Genomic DNA, 18,115 nt, shown 5'->3' with positions numbered 1-18,115 from the left:
GTGCCCAGCCTCACTTAGTTTGTTTTAGGAACTTTTAATAAAATAATTTATGGGACGGGGCACAGTGGCTCATGCCTGTAATCCTGGCACTTTGGAAGGCTGGGACGGGTGGATCACCTGAGGTCAGGAGTTCAAGACCAGCCGGCCAACATGGTGAAACCCCGTCTCTACTAAAATACAAAAAATTAGCCGAGCATGGTGGCGGACGCCTGTAATCCCAGCTACTTGGGAGCCTGAGGCAGGAGAATCACTTGAACCTATGAGGCAGAGGTTGCCGTGAGCTGAGATCACCCCACTGCAAGAGCGTAACTCTGTCTGAAAGAAATAGTAATCTATGGCTTATTGAGTATTTACGTCATTTGGTGGGCTTATTAGTCTAAATTAAGTCATTATTTAATCCTGCCGTAACCGTTTAAGTATTTAGAGATAACCAGGTATAAGGCAGAAGTTACTGTTTGAAAGTGGTGGGAGAAGGCTGGGCGCGGTGGCTCACGCCTGTAATCCCAGCACTTTGGGAGGCTGAGGCGGGTGGATTGCTTGAGATCAGGAGTTCAAGACCAGCCTGACCAACATGGTGAAACCCCATCTCCACTAAAAATGCAAAAATTAGCTGGGCATGGTGATGGGCGCCTGTAGTCCCAGCTACTCGGGAGGCTGAGGCAGGAGAATTGCTTGAACTCCAGCCTGGGTGACAGAGTGAGACTCCGTCTCAAAAAACAAAAACAAGCAAGAAAGTAGTGGGAGAAAAGTTGTTATACTGATTGTGTGATTATGTCTCTAGTGAAGATGTTCTGACCCTAACGTTGTCTTTAACAATGTAGGTAGCAAAGACAATGCTTAGGCTATACCCGTGTTTCTCACCCTCAACTTTTATTCTTTTGCTCCAATTTTCTTTTTTTTTTTTTTTTTTTTTTTTTTTGAGACGGAGTCTTGCTCTGTCGCCCGGGCTGGAGTGCAGTGGCCGGATCTCAGCTCACTGCAAGCTCCACCTCCCGGGTTCACGCCATTCTCCTGCCTCAGCCTCCCGAGTAGCTGGGACTACAGGCACCCGCCACCTCGCCCGGCTAGCTTTTTGTATTTTTAGTAGAGACGAGGTTTCACCGTGTTAGCCAGGATAGTCTCGATCTCCTGACCTCGTGATCCGCCCGTCTCGGCCTCCCAAAGTGCTGGGATTACAGGCTTGAGCCACCGCGCCCGGCCACTTTGCTCCAATTTTCTAAATCATTTCTAAATTTTACTCATTATGGCATTTTTACAAAGGATAGTAAAATACTCTGCCAATACATACATCTCTTCTCTTATAAATAAGATACCTTCATATATGTACGAATATGAATTCAAAATGAAGAGGGGGGCACCTATTTTGAAAGTAATGCTGAGAACAAGTGCTCCTCTAGTGCTTTCCTTTCTGAGGTGCACAACAGTGAGCTTGGGGTGTAGATTTGGATAGTTGTTTATTCATAGTTTTGGGCAATTTTTTGTTGAAAGGGATAAAGGAAGTGGGTATACATTTTAAGATACTATTTTGAAAAAGTATAATATGAATTTTCATTGCGAAATGTGACCGTGTTGCTTTATTTTTATATTCATATCCTTTTAACTTCTGCCTTTGCTTTAGGAGGCAGTGTCTAACAAGAGCTTTATCATGATCTTTCTGCAGACTCCTATCTTCTCAGTGTCTTGTGTTCTAGAAGGTCTGATTTCTCTTCATATTGGGAGCAAGCAGGCAAGAGAAGGGGAGAATGGATAGTAATTTCATCTTTCACTTCTTATCTCTGTTCTGCAGCCGTGCAGTCGGAGGTCCTTGTGCATGAAGACAGGTTTGTTCTATGGCCTCGGAGTTGGGTGCCAGGGATGATGGCGGCTGCACCGAGCTGGCAAAGCCCCTCTATCTTCAGTACTTGGAGAGGGCCCTCCGGTTGGACCATTTCCTGCGACAAACGTCAGCCATCTTCAATAGAAATATTTCTAGGTATGTTATTTTATCTTTGCAATATATTTTACCAAATTCCTGATTTCCATCATCCTTATAGATGTTATAGGATTAAAGTATCTTATGATTTTTATATTTGATATTTTCTTTTGCCTCTTTCAAATAAAAGCAGTCAATTTATTTCAGAGGATCAGTTTCTTCTGTAAAGTGTCCAGTTCTACTAACTTTAAATTATCATGTTTTATTGAGTCAGCTGTAATTGTGGATTCATTCTTCAATTTATAGTGATGACAGTGAAGATGGACTGGATGACAGTAATCCCTTATTGCCCCAGTCTGGGGATCCCTTAATACAAGTTAAGGAAGAACCTCCAAATTCATTGCTTGGAGAAACTTCTGGAGCAGGCAGTTCTGGAATGTTGACCACATATTCTCTGAATGGAGTTCTACAGTCAGGTCAGTGTGGTGTGACATCCCCCTTTGGACTATCAGTTATCTTGGGGCAGTCATCCTTTAATTTTTTTATTCTTTGTGCTTCTTTATACAGAATCAAAATGTGATAAGGGGAATTTATATAATTTCTCTAAGCTGAAGAAAAGCAGAAAGTGGCTAAAGGTAAGAGATAAAGCAGAATGTTTACAATGCATATAGTCTATTAAAGTTACTAATAGATGGGAAAGTTATCAACTCATTTTGGCAGATTGACAGAGTTTTTCAAATAGGAGTCCTTTATACTGGATGTGTTTTTTTGAAGAGATTATTGAGAAAATCTGGAGGATTCAATGAAGTCATTTAGCAAACATGAATTGAGTACAGGTTGAGTATTGCTAATCTGAAATGTTTGAGACCAGACGTGTTTCAGATTTTGTTTGTTTCTTTGTTTTTGAGTTGGCGTTTCACTCTTGTTGCCCGAGCTGAAGTGCAATGGCGTGATCTCAGCTCACTGCAACCTCCGCCTCCCGGGTTGAAGCAATTCTTCTGCCTCACCCTCCTGAGTAGCTGGGATTACAGGCACGCACCACCATGCCCGGCTAATTTTTTTGTATTTTTAGTAGAAGCAGGGTTTCACCATGTTAGCTAGGTTGGTCTTGAACTCCTGACCTCAGGTGATCCGCCCGCCTCGGCCTCCCATAGTGCTGGGATTATAGCACTATGGGAGGGAGCACCACACCCAGCCTTAGTTTTTTTTTTTTTTTTTTTTTTTTCAATATTTGCAATACGAAATGAAATATCTTGGAGATGGGACCCAAGTTAATAAACACGAAATTCATTTATGTTTTATATACACATTATACACATTGCCTGATGGTATATTTTTGCCTTGGGGATGCTGAATATACCTGTGTTTTGACTGTGACCTGTCACATGAGGTCAGATGTGTAATTTTCCACTTGTAGCATCTTATTGGTGCTCAAAACCGTTGAGATTTTGGGGTATTTTGGGGTTTTGGAATAGGGATGCTCAACCTGTTACAATGTACTGAGGGGAAAGAGGAAATACAAAAATTTATCAGATGAAGTCCTTGCATTCATTGGGTCACATAATCAGGAATATTAATTCTATAACTTTTGTAAGTTCCTGGGTAGTTTATTCATTGAACAGATGTTGATTTAGTGCATCCATGTGCATGTGCCAGGTACTATTATGGTTGGGCGAGTTTCCTGCCCAGTGGTGCTTACATTCTAAAGGAGGCAAGCAGTTAGTAAGCCTGTAAACAAGTAAATAAACATGGCTTCTTTAAAGAGGTAACATTTCAACTGATTCTGAACGATCACAGAGAACCATCTTATATCTAGGGTAACAGCATTTCAGTCAGAAGGAACAACCGCAAAAGTACTGAGAAAAGAAGCAGCTTAGTATGCTTGGCGGAAGAAGAAGTCTAGTATGGCTAGAGCACAGTGAATGAGGAGGATGGTGGAAGATGAAGTTACAAGGCTATGATCACGTAGGCCTTGTACACTATGTTAAGGAATTTGTGTTTTACTGTCGTTGTAGTCTTAAGCCATTGGAGTGTTTGCAAGCAGAGAGGTTGTTAATCTTATTTACACTCTTACAAGGTTACTGTCAGTGGCCAAACTGAATTAAGGATAGTATTTCTTTTATTGAAACTAATTATTTCTCTTTTCTACTTTTCCTATGAAGTACTCAAAAGCAATTAAAAGCCTTCATTATTATCACTAGGTCCTTCAAAAGGCTTATATGTAAAAGATCCGATTTGGTCAGTATCAGTGACGCTTTAGGCTGTTGGCAATGCAGAAATTGTTACGCTTAGCTGTCATGTTTTGAAAAATTGAGTTATAATTCATTGCCATAAAATTCACCTTTTCATTTTATTTTATTTTTATTTATTTATTTTTGAGACAGGGTTTCACTTTTTCACCCTGGAGGGAGTGCAGTGGCACAATCTCAGCTTAGTGCAGCTTCGACCTCCTGGGCTCTAGTGATCCTGCAGTCTCACACCTGTGAAGTAGGACTACAGGCCCGCACCACCACGTTCAGCTAATTTTTGAGGGTTTCGCCATGTTGCCCAGGCTGGTCTTGAACTCCTGAGCTCAAGCAATCTGCCTGCCTCAGCCTCTCAAAGTGCTGGGATTACAGGTGTGAGCCACCATGCCTGGCCAAATTCACCCTTTTAAAGGTTAAAATTTAGTAGTTTTTCGTGTATTTACAAAGTTGTATACCCATGATTACAATGTAATCTTAGGAAATTTTTAACATTCTAAAATGAACCTTGTACCCGTTAGCAGTCACTCTCCATTTTCTTTTTTCTTTTTTCTTTTTTCTTTTTTCTTTTTTTTTTTGTCTTTGAGATGGAGTCTTTCTCTGTCGCCCAGGCTGTAATGCAGTGGTGGGATCTCAGCTCACTGCAGGCTCTGCCTCCTGGGTTCAAGCGATTCTCCTGCCTCCACCTCCCAAGTAGCTGGAACTAGAGGCACTCGCCACCACACCCAGCTAATTTTTGTATTTTTAGGAGAGACAGGGTTTCACCATGTTGGCCAGACTGTTCTCAAACTCCTGACCTTGTGATCCCCCTGCCTCGGCCTCCCAAAGTGCTGGGATTACAGATGTGAGCCACTGCACCCGGCCAGCAGTCACTCTCCATTTTCTTTTTTTTTTTTTTTTTTTGAGACGGAGTCTTGCTCTGCCCCCCAGGCTGGAGTGCAGTGGCCGGATCTCAGCTCACTGCAAGCTCCGCCTCCCGGGTTTACGCCATTCTCCTGCCTCAGCCTCCCGAGTAGCTGGGACTACAGGCGCCCGCCTCGTCGCCCGGCTAGTTTTTTGTATTTTTAAGTAGAGACAGAGTTTCACTGTATTAGCCAGGATGGTCTCGATCTCCTGACCTCGTGATCCGCCCGTCTCGGCCTCCCAAAGTGCTGGGATTACAGGCTTGAGCCACCGCGCCCGGCCCACTCTCCATTTTCTACTTCCTCTGTCCCTTGGCAGCCGCTAATCTGCTTTTTGTCTGTATTGATGTGCCTCTTCTGGAATTTTTGGTTTTGTTTTTGTTTTCTTTTTAAGAGACAGGCTGTTGCTCTGTTTCCTAGGTTGGAGTGCAGTGGTGCAGCCATAGCTCACTGCACCCTTAAACTTCTGGGGTCAAGCAGTCCTCCCTCCTCTGTCTCCCAAGTAGCTGGGACTATAGGCACATGCCTTTTTCTGTAGAGAAGAGATCTTATTAGGTTGCCCAAGTTGGTCTCGAACTCTCGGCCTCAAGCAATCCTCCTGCCTGGGCCTGCCAAAGTGTTGGGATTACAGGTGTGAGCCACCACTCCCAGCCTAGACATTTCGTATAAATTGAATCCTATGATAACATGTGACCTTTTATGACTGGCTTCTTTAATTTAGCATAATATTTTCAAGATTCTTCATATTGTAGCACCTGCTAATGCGTTATTCCTTTTCATGGCTGAATTACATCTCGTCTGGATATTCCACATTTTATATATCCATAAATGGATATTTGGGATATTTCTCCTTTTGGGCCATTACAGCTTGCTTTCTGTATTTCTTTATACGCTATAGGTAGTTGTTTTTTTTTGCCTTCGTGTTTGGCATGTATCTATAGTTCGTATGTATAGGATAGTTATGTATTGTTTCTACTTTTGTAAGTATTCAGAGGAATTTTTAGCCTTGTTGCTGATAGCATGTCCCATGTTTTATTGCATTTTAATTTGTATTCCCTAAGTTTAATTAGTATCCTTAATGTTTTTCAGTTGAATTTATAAAGCATATCATAAGGGGAACTGGAGTGACTGTCTTCCTGCTGTTTTTGTCATTGTTTTGTATCTGGGAAAAAATGCTTGGATTATAAATGGAATTGCTTCACAGCAAAAGATACATTTCTATTTCCACCCTTTTCAGAGCATTTTGCTAAGTGATGAATCCAGCGAGGCTGATTCTCAGAGTGAAGACGATGATGAAGAAGAACTCAATCTCAGCAGAGAAGAACTTCACAACATGCTTCGGCTACACAAATATAAGAAACTTCACCAAAATAAGTATAGTAAAGACAAGGAGGTAAGTAAGAGTTTCAGGAGAAACAGTTCAGACTGAGTATTCACCCTCTGCTTTATAGTCATTAAAGATACATCATTTTGGCTGGGCGTGGTGGCTCACACCTGTAATCCCAGTACTTTGGGAGGCTGAGGCAGGCGGATCACAAGGTCGAGAGATTGAAACCATCCCGACCAACGTGGTGAAACCCCCTCTCTACAGAAAATACAAAAATTAGCTGGGTGTGGTGGCGTGCGCCTGTAGTCCCAGCTACTCAGGAGACTGAGGCTGGAGAATCGCTTGAACCCAGAGGCGGAGGTTGCAGTGAGCCGAGATCACGCCACTGCATTCCAGCCTGGTGACAGAGCGAGACTCCATCTCAAGATACATCATTTTATGGAGCTGGAAATCATTATCTTCAGCAGTAAGTGTAAGTGGGAGCTGAACAGTGAGAACATGTGGACACAGGGAGGGGAACAAGACACACTGGGGCCTGGGCAGGTGGGTGCAGGAGGAGGGAGAGCATCAGGAAAAATAGCTAATGCATACTGGGCTCAATACTTAGGTGATGGGTTGATAGGTGCAGCAGACCACATGGCACATGTTTACCCGTGTAACAAACATGCACATCTTGCACATGTACCCTGGAACTTAAAGAAAATTCCTGACTGGGTGCGGTGGCTCACGCCTGTAATCCCAGCACTTTGGGAGGCTGAAGTGGGCCGATCACTTGAGGTCAGGAGTTCGAGACCAACCCAGCCAACTTGGTGAAACTCCATCTCTACTAAAAATACAAAAACTTGGCTGGGCGCGGCGACTCAATGCCTGTGATCCCAGCACTTTGGGAGGCCCAGGCAGGTGAATCACCTGAGGTCTGGAGTTCGAGACCAGCCTGACCAACATGGAGAAACCCTGTCTCCACTATAAATACAAAATTAGCTGGGCATGGTGGCACATGTCTGTAATCCCAGCTACTCAGGAGGCTGAGGCAGGAGAATCGCTTGAACCCAGGAGGTGGAGGTGGCAGTGAGCCGAGATCATGCCACTGCACTCCTGCCTGGGTAACAGAGCGAGACTTCATCTCAAAAAAAAAAAATAATTTTTTTTTTCTAAAATTCTCTGATATCAATGAAATTAAACTACTAATACTTCAAATGTACTAGACTAAAAGATATGTTTTTCAAAGAAAAAGATACGTCATTTTAACTTTAGGTAGCAATAGAGCAGCTTTATTGAGATGTAACTCATATAACAAAACTTTAGCCTTATATAGTGTGCAATTCAGTGTTTTGTTAATATATTCATAGAGTTGTGTTACTATCATTACTGTCTAATTCCAGAACATTTACATCACCTCATAAAGAAACTGCGTGCCTCTTAGCTATTGCCCCTCATTTTATCTATCCCTCAGCCCAGACAACCACCGATCCACTCTATTCTCTCTTTTTTTTTTTGAGATAGTCTCGCTCTGTTGCACAGGCTGGAGTGCAGTGGCACGATCTTGGCTCACTGCAACCTCTGCCTCCCAGGGTCAAGTGAGTCTCCTGCTGAGCCTACTGAGTAGCTGGGATTGCAGGCGTGCGCCACCACGCCTGGCTTATTTTTTCATTTTTAGTAAAGACAGGTTTTCACCATGTTGGCCAGGTTGGTCTCGAACTCTTGACCTCAGGTGATCCTCCTGCCTTGGCCTCCCAAAGTGCTGGGATTATAGGCGTGAGCCACCATCCCCAGCCCAATCCACTCTGTTTCTATAAATGTGCCCATTCTAGACATTTTATACAAATGGAATCATGCAACATGTGGCTGTGTCCAGCTTCTCTTACTTAGGTTCGTATTTTCAAGATTGATTAATGTTGTAGCATGTATCAACATTTCATTTCTTTTTATTGCAAATATTTGTTGTGTTTATACCTTACTTTATATATGCATTGTCCAGTTCATGAATTATGATTAACATATTTCTACTTTTTGGCTATTTTGAATAATGCTGCTATGAAGATTTGTGTACAGGTTTTGTGTGGATGTGTTTTCATTTCTCTTCATTATGTACTTAACAGAGAAATTGCTGGGTCATATGGAAACTCCTTGCTTAGCCTTTTGAGGAATTTGTCTAGTGTTGCTTATTCATGCAGTTGCTCTTTGGGAGTAGTGTTTCTCTCTTGGAAAGCTCTTCATACACTAACATTAAAATGATGATAGTTTTGAGTGACAGCTATTTGAACGTTGTTACCAAAGCCTTCTAACTCTTTCTTTCTTTTCTTTCTTTCTTTTCCTTCTTTCTTTCTTTCTTTCTTTCTTTCTTTCTTTCTTTTCTTCTTTCTTTCTTTCTTTCTTTCTGTCTGTCTCTCTCTCTTTCTGTCTTCTTTCTGTCCCTTCCTCCCTTCCTCCCTTCCTTCCTTCCTTCCTTCCTCCTTCCTTCCTTCTTCCTTCCTTCCTTCTCCTTCTCCTTCTCCTTCTCCTTCTCCTTCTCCTTCTCCTTCTCTTCTCCTTCTCTTTCTCCTTCTCTTTCTTTTTCTTTCTTTCATTTTGCTGTTGTTGCCCAGGCTCGAGCGCAATGGCGTGATACTTGCTCACTGCCACCTCCGCCTTCTGGGTTCAAGCGATACTCCTGCTTCAGTCTCCTGAGTAGCTGGGGTTACAGGCATGCGCCACCATGCCCAGCTAATTTTGTATTTTTAGTAGAGACAGGGTTTTTCAGTGTTTGTCAGGCTGGTCTCAAACTCAGGTAATCCACCTGCCTCGGCCTCCCAAAGTGCTGGGATTACAGGGGTGAGGCACCCCGCCTGGCCGGGTTCTGACTATTTCTACAAGTGTGGAACATTGTACATAATGAGCAATAGTATATTTGAAGACCTAAGAATTTTCTAGCAATTAGTTAAGGTCCAAAGTTAGTTCAGAGAGATTGGAATAATATTCTGAACCTTTTAAACCTGTAGAAGTGATAAACAGAATATCTGACCAATTTGATGTAAAAAGTTCCTTCCTTCTTAAACTCCAGCACTAAGGGACTTGGTGCTCCAAGTATTTGCTTGTTTTTTATGTTTATTTTTTATTTATTTTTATTTTTTGAGGTGGAGGCTCCGTCACCCAGACTGAAATGCAGTAGCGTGATCTTGACTCACTGCAACGTCTGCCTCCTGGGTTCAGGCAGTTCTCCTGTCTTAGTCTCCCAAGTAGCTGGGACTACAGAAGTTCGCCACCACGCCTGGCTAATGTTTTTTTTTTTTTTTTTGGAGACGGAGTCTTGCTCTGTCACCCAGGCTAGAGTGCAGTGGCCGGATCTCAGCTCACTGAAAGCTCCGCCTCCTGGGTTCACGCCATTCTCCTGCCTCAGCCTCCTAAGTAGCTGGGACTACAGGTGCCGCCACCTCGCCTGGCTAGTTTTTTGTATTTTTTTAGTAGAGACGGGGTTTCACTGTGTTAGCCAGGATGGTCTTGATCTCCTGACCTCGTGATCCGCCCGCCTCGGCCTCCCAAAGTGCTGGGATTACAGGCTTGAGCCACCGCGCCCGGCCGGCTAATTTTTTTTGTTTTTAGTAGAGATGTGGTTTCATCTTGTTGGCCAGACTGGTCTCGACTTCCTGACCTCAAATAATCTGCCCACCTTGGCCTTCCAAAGTGCTGGTGGTATTTATTACAGGCATGCGCCGTGGCGCCTAGCTGAGCCACCATGCCTGGCCTGCTTGTTTTTTAAATTCAAGTAGAACATACATATAGGAAAGTTCTCAGACTTTAAGTACACAGCTCAGTGCATGCTAATTTAATTTTGATTTTTAACAGAGGACATTGTATTAGTTCCCCATGTTAATCTTTCAGTCTTATTTCAGTCCTCGGACAATTTATTTGGCTATAATCCAGGAAAGAGATTTAACAGTGGGCTACCTAATTTTAATTTATATTTATGCATTAGTAACATGTGAGACAAAATTAATATGAGATTTGGGGATTAAGTGAAATATTTAAAAGTGTTTACTTATCACTTCCTGGATGGAAAGAATTACATTATTCATATGTTAGAATTTTGGCAATGTAGGCACTCTCTAAATGATAGCAGACTCTCTTAGTGGGAGATGAAGAGAGAAAAGACTTGAAAGATTCAAGAATTGGGATGACTGGTGACTAGTTGAAGCGGACATATGACTAATAAAAAAGCAAGCATGAAGGGCCAGTTGCAGTGGCTCACACTTGTAATCCCAGCACTTTGGGAGGCTGAGGTGGACTGACGCCGAGATGGGCTTACCACGAGGTCAGGAGATCAAGATCATCCTGGCCAACGTGGTGAAACCCCATCTCTACTAAAAATACAAAAATCAGCTGGGTATGGTGGTGTGTGCTTGTAATCCTAGCTGCTTGGGAGGCTGAGGCACGAGAATCGCTTGAACCAAGGTGTGGAGGTTGCAGTGAGCTGAGATCACACCACTGCACTCCATCCTGGCAATAGAGCAAGACTCTGTCTCAAAAAAAAAAAAAAAAAAGAAGGAAAGCAAGCATTAGGAACCTTAGTAAATCTGAGGACCTACTGGTAATAGAAATATGGTTTATTTCTTGGTGGTGAATTTCCAAGGGCAGACATTTCTGCAAGGAATTAATTTCATGTCTCAGTATATGTCAGGTTTAAGTAAGTATTCTGGTAGAAATTCAGAAGCATGAAGAGTTTTGCTTTCTTAAATTATTTTCAGTGACCTGTTACATGTATAGGAGTTGAACTCATTTGTTTGAAGTTAAGGAAGTGATTGTCTTTGATATGCTAAATGTTACTGATCTCTTTGTGGGAAGAATACTGTATTTAGAAGCTATGATTTCCTTTGGCTTAGTTTTCTGTAGTAAAGATAATTTGAATGCTGTACTATAGAAAACAGGCCCATCATGGTCTTTGCCTGCTTCAGTTGCAGCAATATCAGTACTACAGTGCAGGCCTGCTCTCCACATACGACCCTTTCTATGAGCAGCAACGGCACCTACTTGGACCCAAGAAAAAGAAATTTAAGGAGGAAAAGAAACTTAAAGGTGAGCATGTTGAACTGCCTTCCACATACATTCATTCTTAGTTTCAGAATTGCATGTGGCCTACTGGTGCATTTGGACTTTATATATAGTCCATATGGTAGAAATTTGCTTTATTTGAAAAACTCTCTTTCTAATTAGTAACAAGTACAATTTTCCCCTTGGTATCCATGGGTGATTGGATTCTGGACCCCCGGCAGATACCAAAATCCAGAGATGCTCAAGTTCTTTATATAAAATGGTATAGTATTTGCATATGAGCTGTGCACATCCTCTCATATACTTTAAGTCATCTCTGGATTACTTATAATACCTACTGCAATGTAAATGCTATATAAATACTTGTAATCCTATATTGTTTAGGGAATAACAATCAAAAAAAGTTTGTACATATTCAGTACAGCTGCTACAACCATTCTCTCTTTTTTTTTTTTTTCCTGAATATTTTTGATCCTCAGTTGGTTGAATCCATGATGTAGAACCCACAGATAGGAAGGGTAGACTATATTATTAACCTTAATTCATATTTGGCTTGTAGTCTTTAGTTCTACAATTGGAAAGACGGATTCCTAGCTAAAGGTTTAGGCAAAATTAGTTTATTCCATTTTTCTTATACACATTCTGCAAATATTGCAAATGTTCTGGGATAGGAAGTTGGTTATGCACAGAGAAGTAAGAAGAGTAACCCAAAGTGTTTGGAGTAAGTTATCATTGTTGCTGTCCGAGGTGATTTAAAATAGATCACCTCCTGATGATCTTCTGTAGTGTTTGTTTGCATGTTTGACAGGAAGTGTCCTTTCCTCTCTTATTGAGCTCTCAGCAGCTGGATATCAGGAAGGAAACTGAAAGAGAAAGTTTTAAACCATCTTTGTAAGGCAAATTTTATTCCTCTGAAAGTATTCTTTTTTTTTTTTTGAGATGGAGTCTTGCTCTGTCACCCAGGCTGGAGTGCAGTGGCACTATTTCAGCTCACTGCAGCCTCCACTTCCTGAGTTCAAGCAGTTCTCATGCCTCAGCCTCCCGAGTAGCTGGGATTACAGGTGCACGCCACTACACCTGGCTAATTTTTGTATTTTTGGTAGAGATGGAGTGTCACCATGTTGGCCAGGCTGGTCTCAAACTCCTAAACTCAGGTGATCCGCCTGTCTTGGCCTCTCAAAAGTGCTGGGATTACCGTTGTGAGCCACCGCACCTGGCTTGACGGTATGAATTCTACTCAAAAAGGCTCCTTTTAGCCTTCTCTTCTTTTTCCATCATCTTTATTAGTGTTTTCTCACCCTCCACACCCTTTCTCCAACCTGAATTAAGGTTTTGTTTCATGTATTTTTGTCTTGCAAGTCTTAGTGACAGATCAGTGTGTTTTTTTCTTCTCTTTTATTTTTCTTTATCCACCTTATAGGCATACTTTTTTCTTATTTTCCCCACACTATGTATATGTATAGCCACTTTATATTGCCACCAAGTAGAAATAAGTTTCCTTCCTTTGACTATTCCTTGAATCTGTGATACCTCAAACACTTGCTTACCTATTAGGTTCAAAATAAATTTGGTTCTTGCCATGCGCCTGTGGTCCCAGCTACTCGGGAGGCTGAGGCGGGAGAATCACTTGAACCTGGGAGGCAGAGGTTGCAGTGAGCCGAGATTGCGCCATTGCACTCCAACCTGGGCGACAGGGTGAGACTCCATCTCCGGGGAAAAAAGAAAGAAAGAAATTTGGTTCTCGGGTTTTATTCTGTATTTCACTTTCATATAAACAGAGCGAGTGTCCAGTGTTCTTTTCTAGGTTAGAGAGATATCAATCAGTATGTTTCTTCTTCTCTGTTATTTTTGTTCCTCTAGGAATATTCATAGGTCTGTGTAGATAAAGGGATATATGTTGTCAGTGTCAAGTGGAATAAGGAAAGAACCTTGCATTCTTTAAGTTGTGAGGTTGCTTTGTGACCATCTCTTGTGGAAGTGCAACCCTGTTAGCATCTGTTTCTTTTGCAGCTAAGTTGAAAAAAGTGAAGAAAAAAAGACGAAGAGATGAAGAACTTTCCTCTGAAGAATCCCCTCGTCGCCATCACCACCAGACCAAAGTCTTTGCCAAGTTTTCTCATGATGCACCTCCCCCTGGCACTAAGAAAAAGCACTTATCCATTGAGCAGTTGAATGCTCGTCGTAGGAAAGTATGGCTCAGCATTGTGAAAAAGGAACTACCAAAGGTAAGTGAATGCCTCCAGGACATGGAGATTGGGAGAATGTATTCCCTTCCCACCCACTAAAGAGGAACTCTGAGAGCTAGATACTTTCACAGATAGGAGTTCCGCAAGGAAATTAATCTGTTGGAATCAAGGGAATGCTGAGTAGTACTCTTCAGTTAACAGTTTCTTCTAGAATGTGGTCAGAATTCACAGGACAATTAGTTATTATGTGATACTCCTTGGTCAAAAAATTGGAGGGCAACTTCTTTGAGGAAAGAATGTAGTTTTTTAAAATATAGCAGTAGATACTTGACAATTTATAGGTGATATTAGAAAAAATTAAAAAGAGGCCAGGCATGGTAGGTCACACCTGTAATCCCAGCACTTTGGGAGGCTGAGGCGGGTGGATCGCTTGAGCCCAGGAGTTTGAGACCAGTCTGGACAACATGGGGAAACCCCATCTCTACAAAAACGAGCTGGGTGTAGTGGCACATGTTTGTAGCCCTACCTATGCAAGTGGCTGAGGCAGGGGGATAGTTTGAGCCCAGGAGGTTGAGGCTGCAGCGAGCTGAGATCGCACCACTGCACTCTAGCTTGTGTAACAGAATGTGTAACATAATAAATATTTATTTTATCTCAAAAATTAAATAAAATAAAAAGGAGTTGATATGTTTCTTAGAGAATTTACAAACGTTTCAATGTTGCTGGATAATCACAGGCACTAGAATAAGATGTGAACGATTTAAAAGAAACATGTATAAGCATTTTTCCTCTTTTAATTCATTTGGTTTTGATAACATTTTATTTTTTTATTATTATTTTTGAGATGGAGTCTCACTCTGTCACCTGGGCTGGATTGCAGTGTCATGATCTCGGCTCACTGCAAACTCCACTTCCCAGGTTCAAACAATTCTCTTGCCTCAGCCTTCCAAGTAGCTGGGGCTACAGGCAGATGCCACCACCCCTGGCTAATTTTTGTATTTTAGTAGAGATGGGGGTTTCACCATTTTGGCCAGGCTGGTCTCGAACTCCTGACCCTAGATGATCTGCCTGGCTCGGCCTCGTACAGTGCTGGGATTACAGGCGTGAGCCACCGTGCCCAGCCAATAACATGTTATTTTGATATAATTTCAAAATTAACAGTTGCAAGCCAGATGCCATATGCAGTGGTTTTTTTTGTTTTTTGTTTTTTGTTTTAAAGAAGTTGCAATTATAGTCCAAGGAATGTCTATTTACCCTTAAATGAGATTCACCAGTTGTTAACATACTGCTCTTAAGGATGAATTGAGTGCAGTCCTGATAGAAACAGGATATTTCATTATAAATTGGATTTTTTTTTAGAAACAGGATATTGTATGAATTGAGAAAAGTTGATACTAAAGTCCATGTGATGAAGTCAGAATGTAGGAGTAGCTAGGGAAGAATTGGAAAATCCCTACTAAACATTAGAACACACTACAAAACCTCTACAGTTAAAAAAGTGTGATACTGGCACATGAATAGGCAAACAGACGAGTAGAATAAACCAGTGGACTTATAAATTAGTACTGGGACAACTGGGTAGCAATTTTGAAAAAGATAAAACTAGATCTGCATCTTACTGCAACCTCTGCCTCCTGGGTTCAAGCAGTTCTCCCACTTCAGCCTCCCAAGTAGCTGAATAGCTGGGACTACACGTGTGCACCATCATGCCCAGCTAATTTTTGTATTTTTAGTAGAGACGGGGTTTTGCCATGTCAGCCGGGCTGGTCTTGAACGCCTGACCTCAAGTGATCTGCTTACTTCGGCTTTCCAAAGTGCTGGAATTATAGACGTGAGCCACCATGCCCAGCCTGTTTTAATGTTTTGAGGATATTGCATTTGATCCCTTGGTATGGTGGTGTTTTGCTACTGTAAAATAAATTTTTTTTTCTATAGCAGTTAATAAGTATTTCTGGAGACATAGTTTATGCTTGAGCATTCTTTTTTTGTTGAGACGGAGTCTCGCTCTGTTGCCCAGGCTGGAGTGCAGTGGTGCAATCAGTGCTGCGATCTCAGCTCACTGCAACCTCCACTTCCCAGGTTCACACCATTCTCCTGCCTCAGCCTCCCGAGTAGCTGGGACTACAGGCGCCTGCCACGACACCCGGCTAATTTTTTTTGTATTTTTAGTAGAGACAGGGTTTCACCGTATTAGCCAGGCTGGTCTCGATCTTCTGACCTCGTGATCTGCCCGTCTCGGCCTCCCAAAGTGCTGGGATTACAGACGTGAGCCACCACGCCCGGCCTATGCTTGAGTATTCTTGATGGGAAAGTTACGGGAAAACCTGCTTAGTACCTGATGAAGAGGCCTCATATGGTGCCCTTTCAATGAAAGAAATGAGTTTTCGTTGTTTTGAGGTGGGGTCTTGTTCTCTTGCCCAGGCTGGAGTGCAGTAGACTGATCTTGTTTCACTTCAGCGTTGATCTCCCAGACTCAAGTAATCTTCGCACCTCAGGCTCCTGAGTACCTGGGGCTATAGATGTGTGCTACCATGCCGAGCTAATTCTGTTTATTTTATTTAATTTTAATTTTTTTTTTTTGAGACGGAGTTTCGCTTTTGTCACCCAGGTTGGAGTACCATGGCACGATCTCAACTCACTGCAATCTCCACCTCCCGGGTTCAAGCGATTCTCCTGCCTCAGCCTCCCGGGTAGCTGTGATTACAGATGCCTGTCACCACACTCAGCTAATTTTTGTATTTTTAGTATAGACAGGATTTCACCATGTTGACCAGGCTGGTCTTGAAGTCCTGACCTCAGGTGAACCAACCACCTCGGCCTCCCAAAGTGCTGGGATTACAGGCATGAGCCACCATGTCCGGCCCAATTCTGTTTATTTTTTCTAGAGACGAGGTCTCACTATGTTGCCCAGGCTAGTCTCGAACTCCTGGACTCAAGTGATCCTCCTGCCTCAGCCTCCCCAGATGCTGGGATTGCAGGTGTAAGCTGCTGTGCGTGGCCAAGAAATGCCTTTTTTTTTTTTTTTTTTTTTGAGACGGAGTTTCGCTTGTGTCTCCCAGGCTGGAGTGCAGTGGTGCAATTTTGGCTTACTGCAGCCTCCGCCTCCTGAGTTCAAGTGATTCTTCTGCCTCAACCTCCCAAGTAGCTAGGATTACAGGCATGTGCCACCATGCCCGGCTAAGTTTTCTATATTTAGTAGAGATGGGATTTCACCACGTTGGCCAGTCCGGTCTCAAACTCATGACCTCGAGTGGTCCACCGCCTCGGCCTCCCAAAGTGCTGGGATTACAGGCGTGAACCACCACACCTGGCCAAGAAATGACTTTTTAGTGGGAATATTTGAGGTTCCTGGCTTCAGAGTGACAATAGCTCTTTAATTAGTAAGAGTTTTTTTATAAAAGGCTCATATATTCCCTTAAATTTGCTGTCTTATATGCAAACTTTAGAGAAATGGCTTTCAGACCTTCTTTGTCACTTTGAACCCATTGTATCTTTAGCATCAAGGAGAGTGCTCTTCAGTAATGAAAGAGCCACCCAGCCCTGCCTCTTCAGTGTCTTCTTCCATGTCAGATAGACATCATGGGGAGTCAGATGTCTGTACTGACTATTTTTCCCCCCTTAGCTAGAGTGGAAAACACAAATAGCTGGATACTGGGTTGTGGGCTGCTGGGTTATTTTATGTTAGGTCTTCCTTGGAGTTTAGTTTTAGAGAAGATTAGGCTTATGTGGTGGCAGAAACTGAGTAGTAGTGACATCAGGTTTGCCTAGGCTGAAGGTGGGTCTAGAATCACAACTTGGGAGACTAGTTTATCTTTTTCCTAATGATTCCTGTATCTGGGTGCCCTGTTCTCTCAGCTTTGCAGATTGGCCCTAGTAAGCAACATGTTTTTAATCAGGGTGGTACTAAGGTTTAGGTATTTTAACATTTTGCTAATCCACTTCAAGCCTTACATAGAACTTAATGTCTTCCTAAAAGTATACAGAAGACTATTTAAGGCATCCACAACACTGATTCTTCTTGATGCTTCTTTAATAGTTTTATGTATGGTGTTGGACAGTACATCTGGATGACTTACAGAAGTAATGTATCTTGCTCGGCTTGACATTTTCTAAACCTCTAGGAATTGATTAAAAGACTGTTCATTCTACATAGTCTTAGTTCAAAAATGAATCCTAAATGAAATACTGTTTTTTAAATATTTTAGGCAAATAAGCAGAAAGCTTCAGCTCGTAACCTGTTTCTCACCAATAGCCGAAAGGTAAAATTGTAGTTTTGTATTTTCCATTTCATGTTTTGCTGGAATATATTCTTCTTCTTTGGGTCCATCTTGCTACTCTTGTCTGTTGTAACCTGTTGATCATGGATCTAATAGTTCCTAAGAGAGTTTCTGAATGTTCTCAATCTGTTTATCTATTTTTTTTTTTTTTTTGAGATGGAGTCTCAGCCCCCCAGGCTGGAGTGCAGTGGTGTGATCTCGGCTCACTGCAACCACTGTCTCCCAGGTTCAAGCAATTCTCCT

The 18,115-nt window shown here is 42.3% G+C and overlaps 1 protein-coding gene across 2 annotated transcripts in view; it reads left to right on the top strand.

The window, feature by feature from the left end:
• INO80 (INO80 complex ATPase subunit) overlaps positions 1-18,115 on the top strand; it is a 141,514-nt gene that overhangs the window by 19,440 nt on the left and 103,959 nt on the right. The window contains exons 2-8 of one of the 2 annotated variants that reach the window (XM_033190460.1): positions 1,787-1,972; positions 2,219-2,388; positions 2,480-2,547; positions 6,295-6,450; positions 11,313-11,433; positions 13,420-13,634; positions 17,801-17,854. In XM_033190460.1, coding sequence (XP_033046351.1) covers positions 1,830-1,972; positions 2,219-2,388; positions 2,480-2,547; positions 6,295-6,450; positions 11,313-11,433; positions 13,420-13,634; positions 17,801-17,854 — 927 coding nt within the window. In that variant the 5' untranslated portion in view covers positions 1,787-1,829. Of the gene's footprint in view, positions 1-1,784; positions 1,973-2,218; positions 2,389-2,479; positions 2,548-6,294; positions 6,451-11,312; positions 11,434-13,419; positions 13,635-17,800; positions 17,855-18,115 lie in introns of those variants that run through there. The other variant, XM_033190461.1, reaches the window with a different exon arrangement.

Source organism: Trachypithecus francoisi, unplaced genomic scaffold (genome assembly GCF_009764315.1).
Source record: "Trachypithecus francoisi isolate TF-2019V2 unplaced genomic scaffold, Tfra_2.0 Lachesis_group3, whole genome shotgun sequence".
NCBI lineage: Eukaryota > Metazoa > Chordata > Mammalia > Primates > Cercopithecidae > Trachypithecus > Trachypithecus francoisi.
Note: the sequence above shows the minus strand (reverse complement) of the source record. Positions and strands in the feature narration are given on the sequence as shown.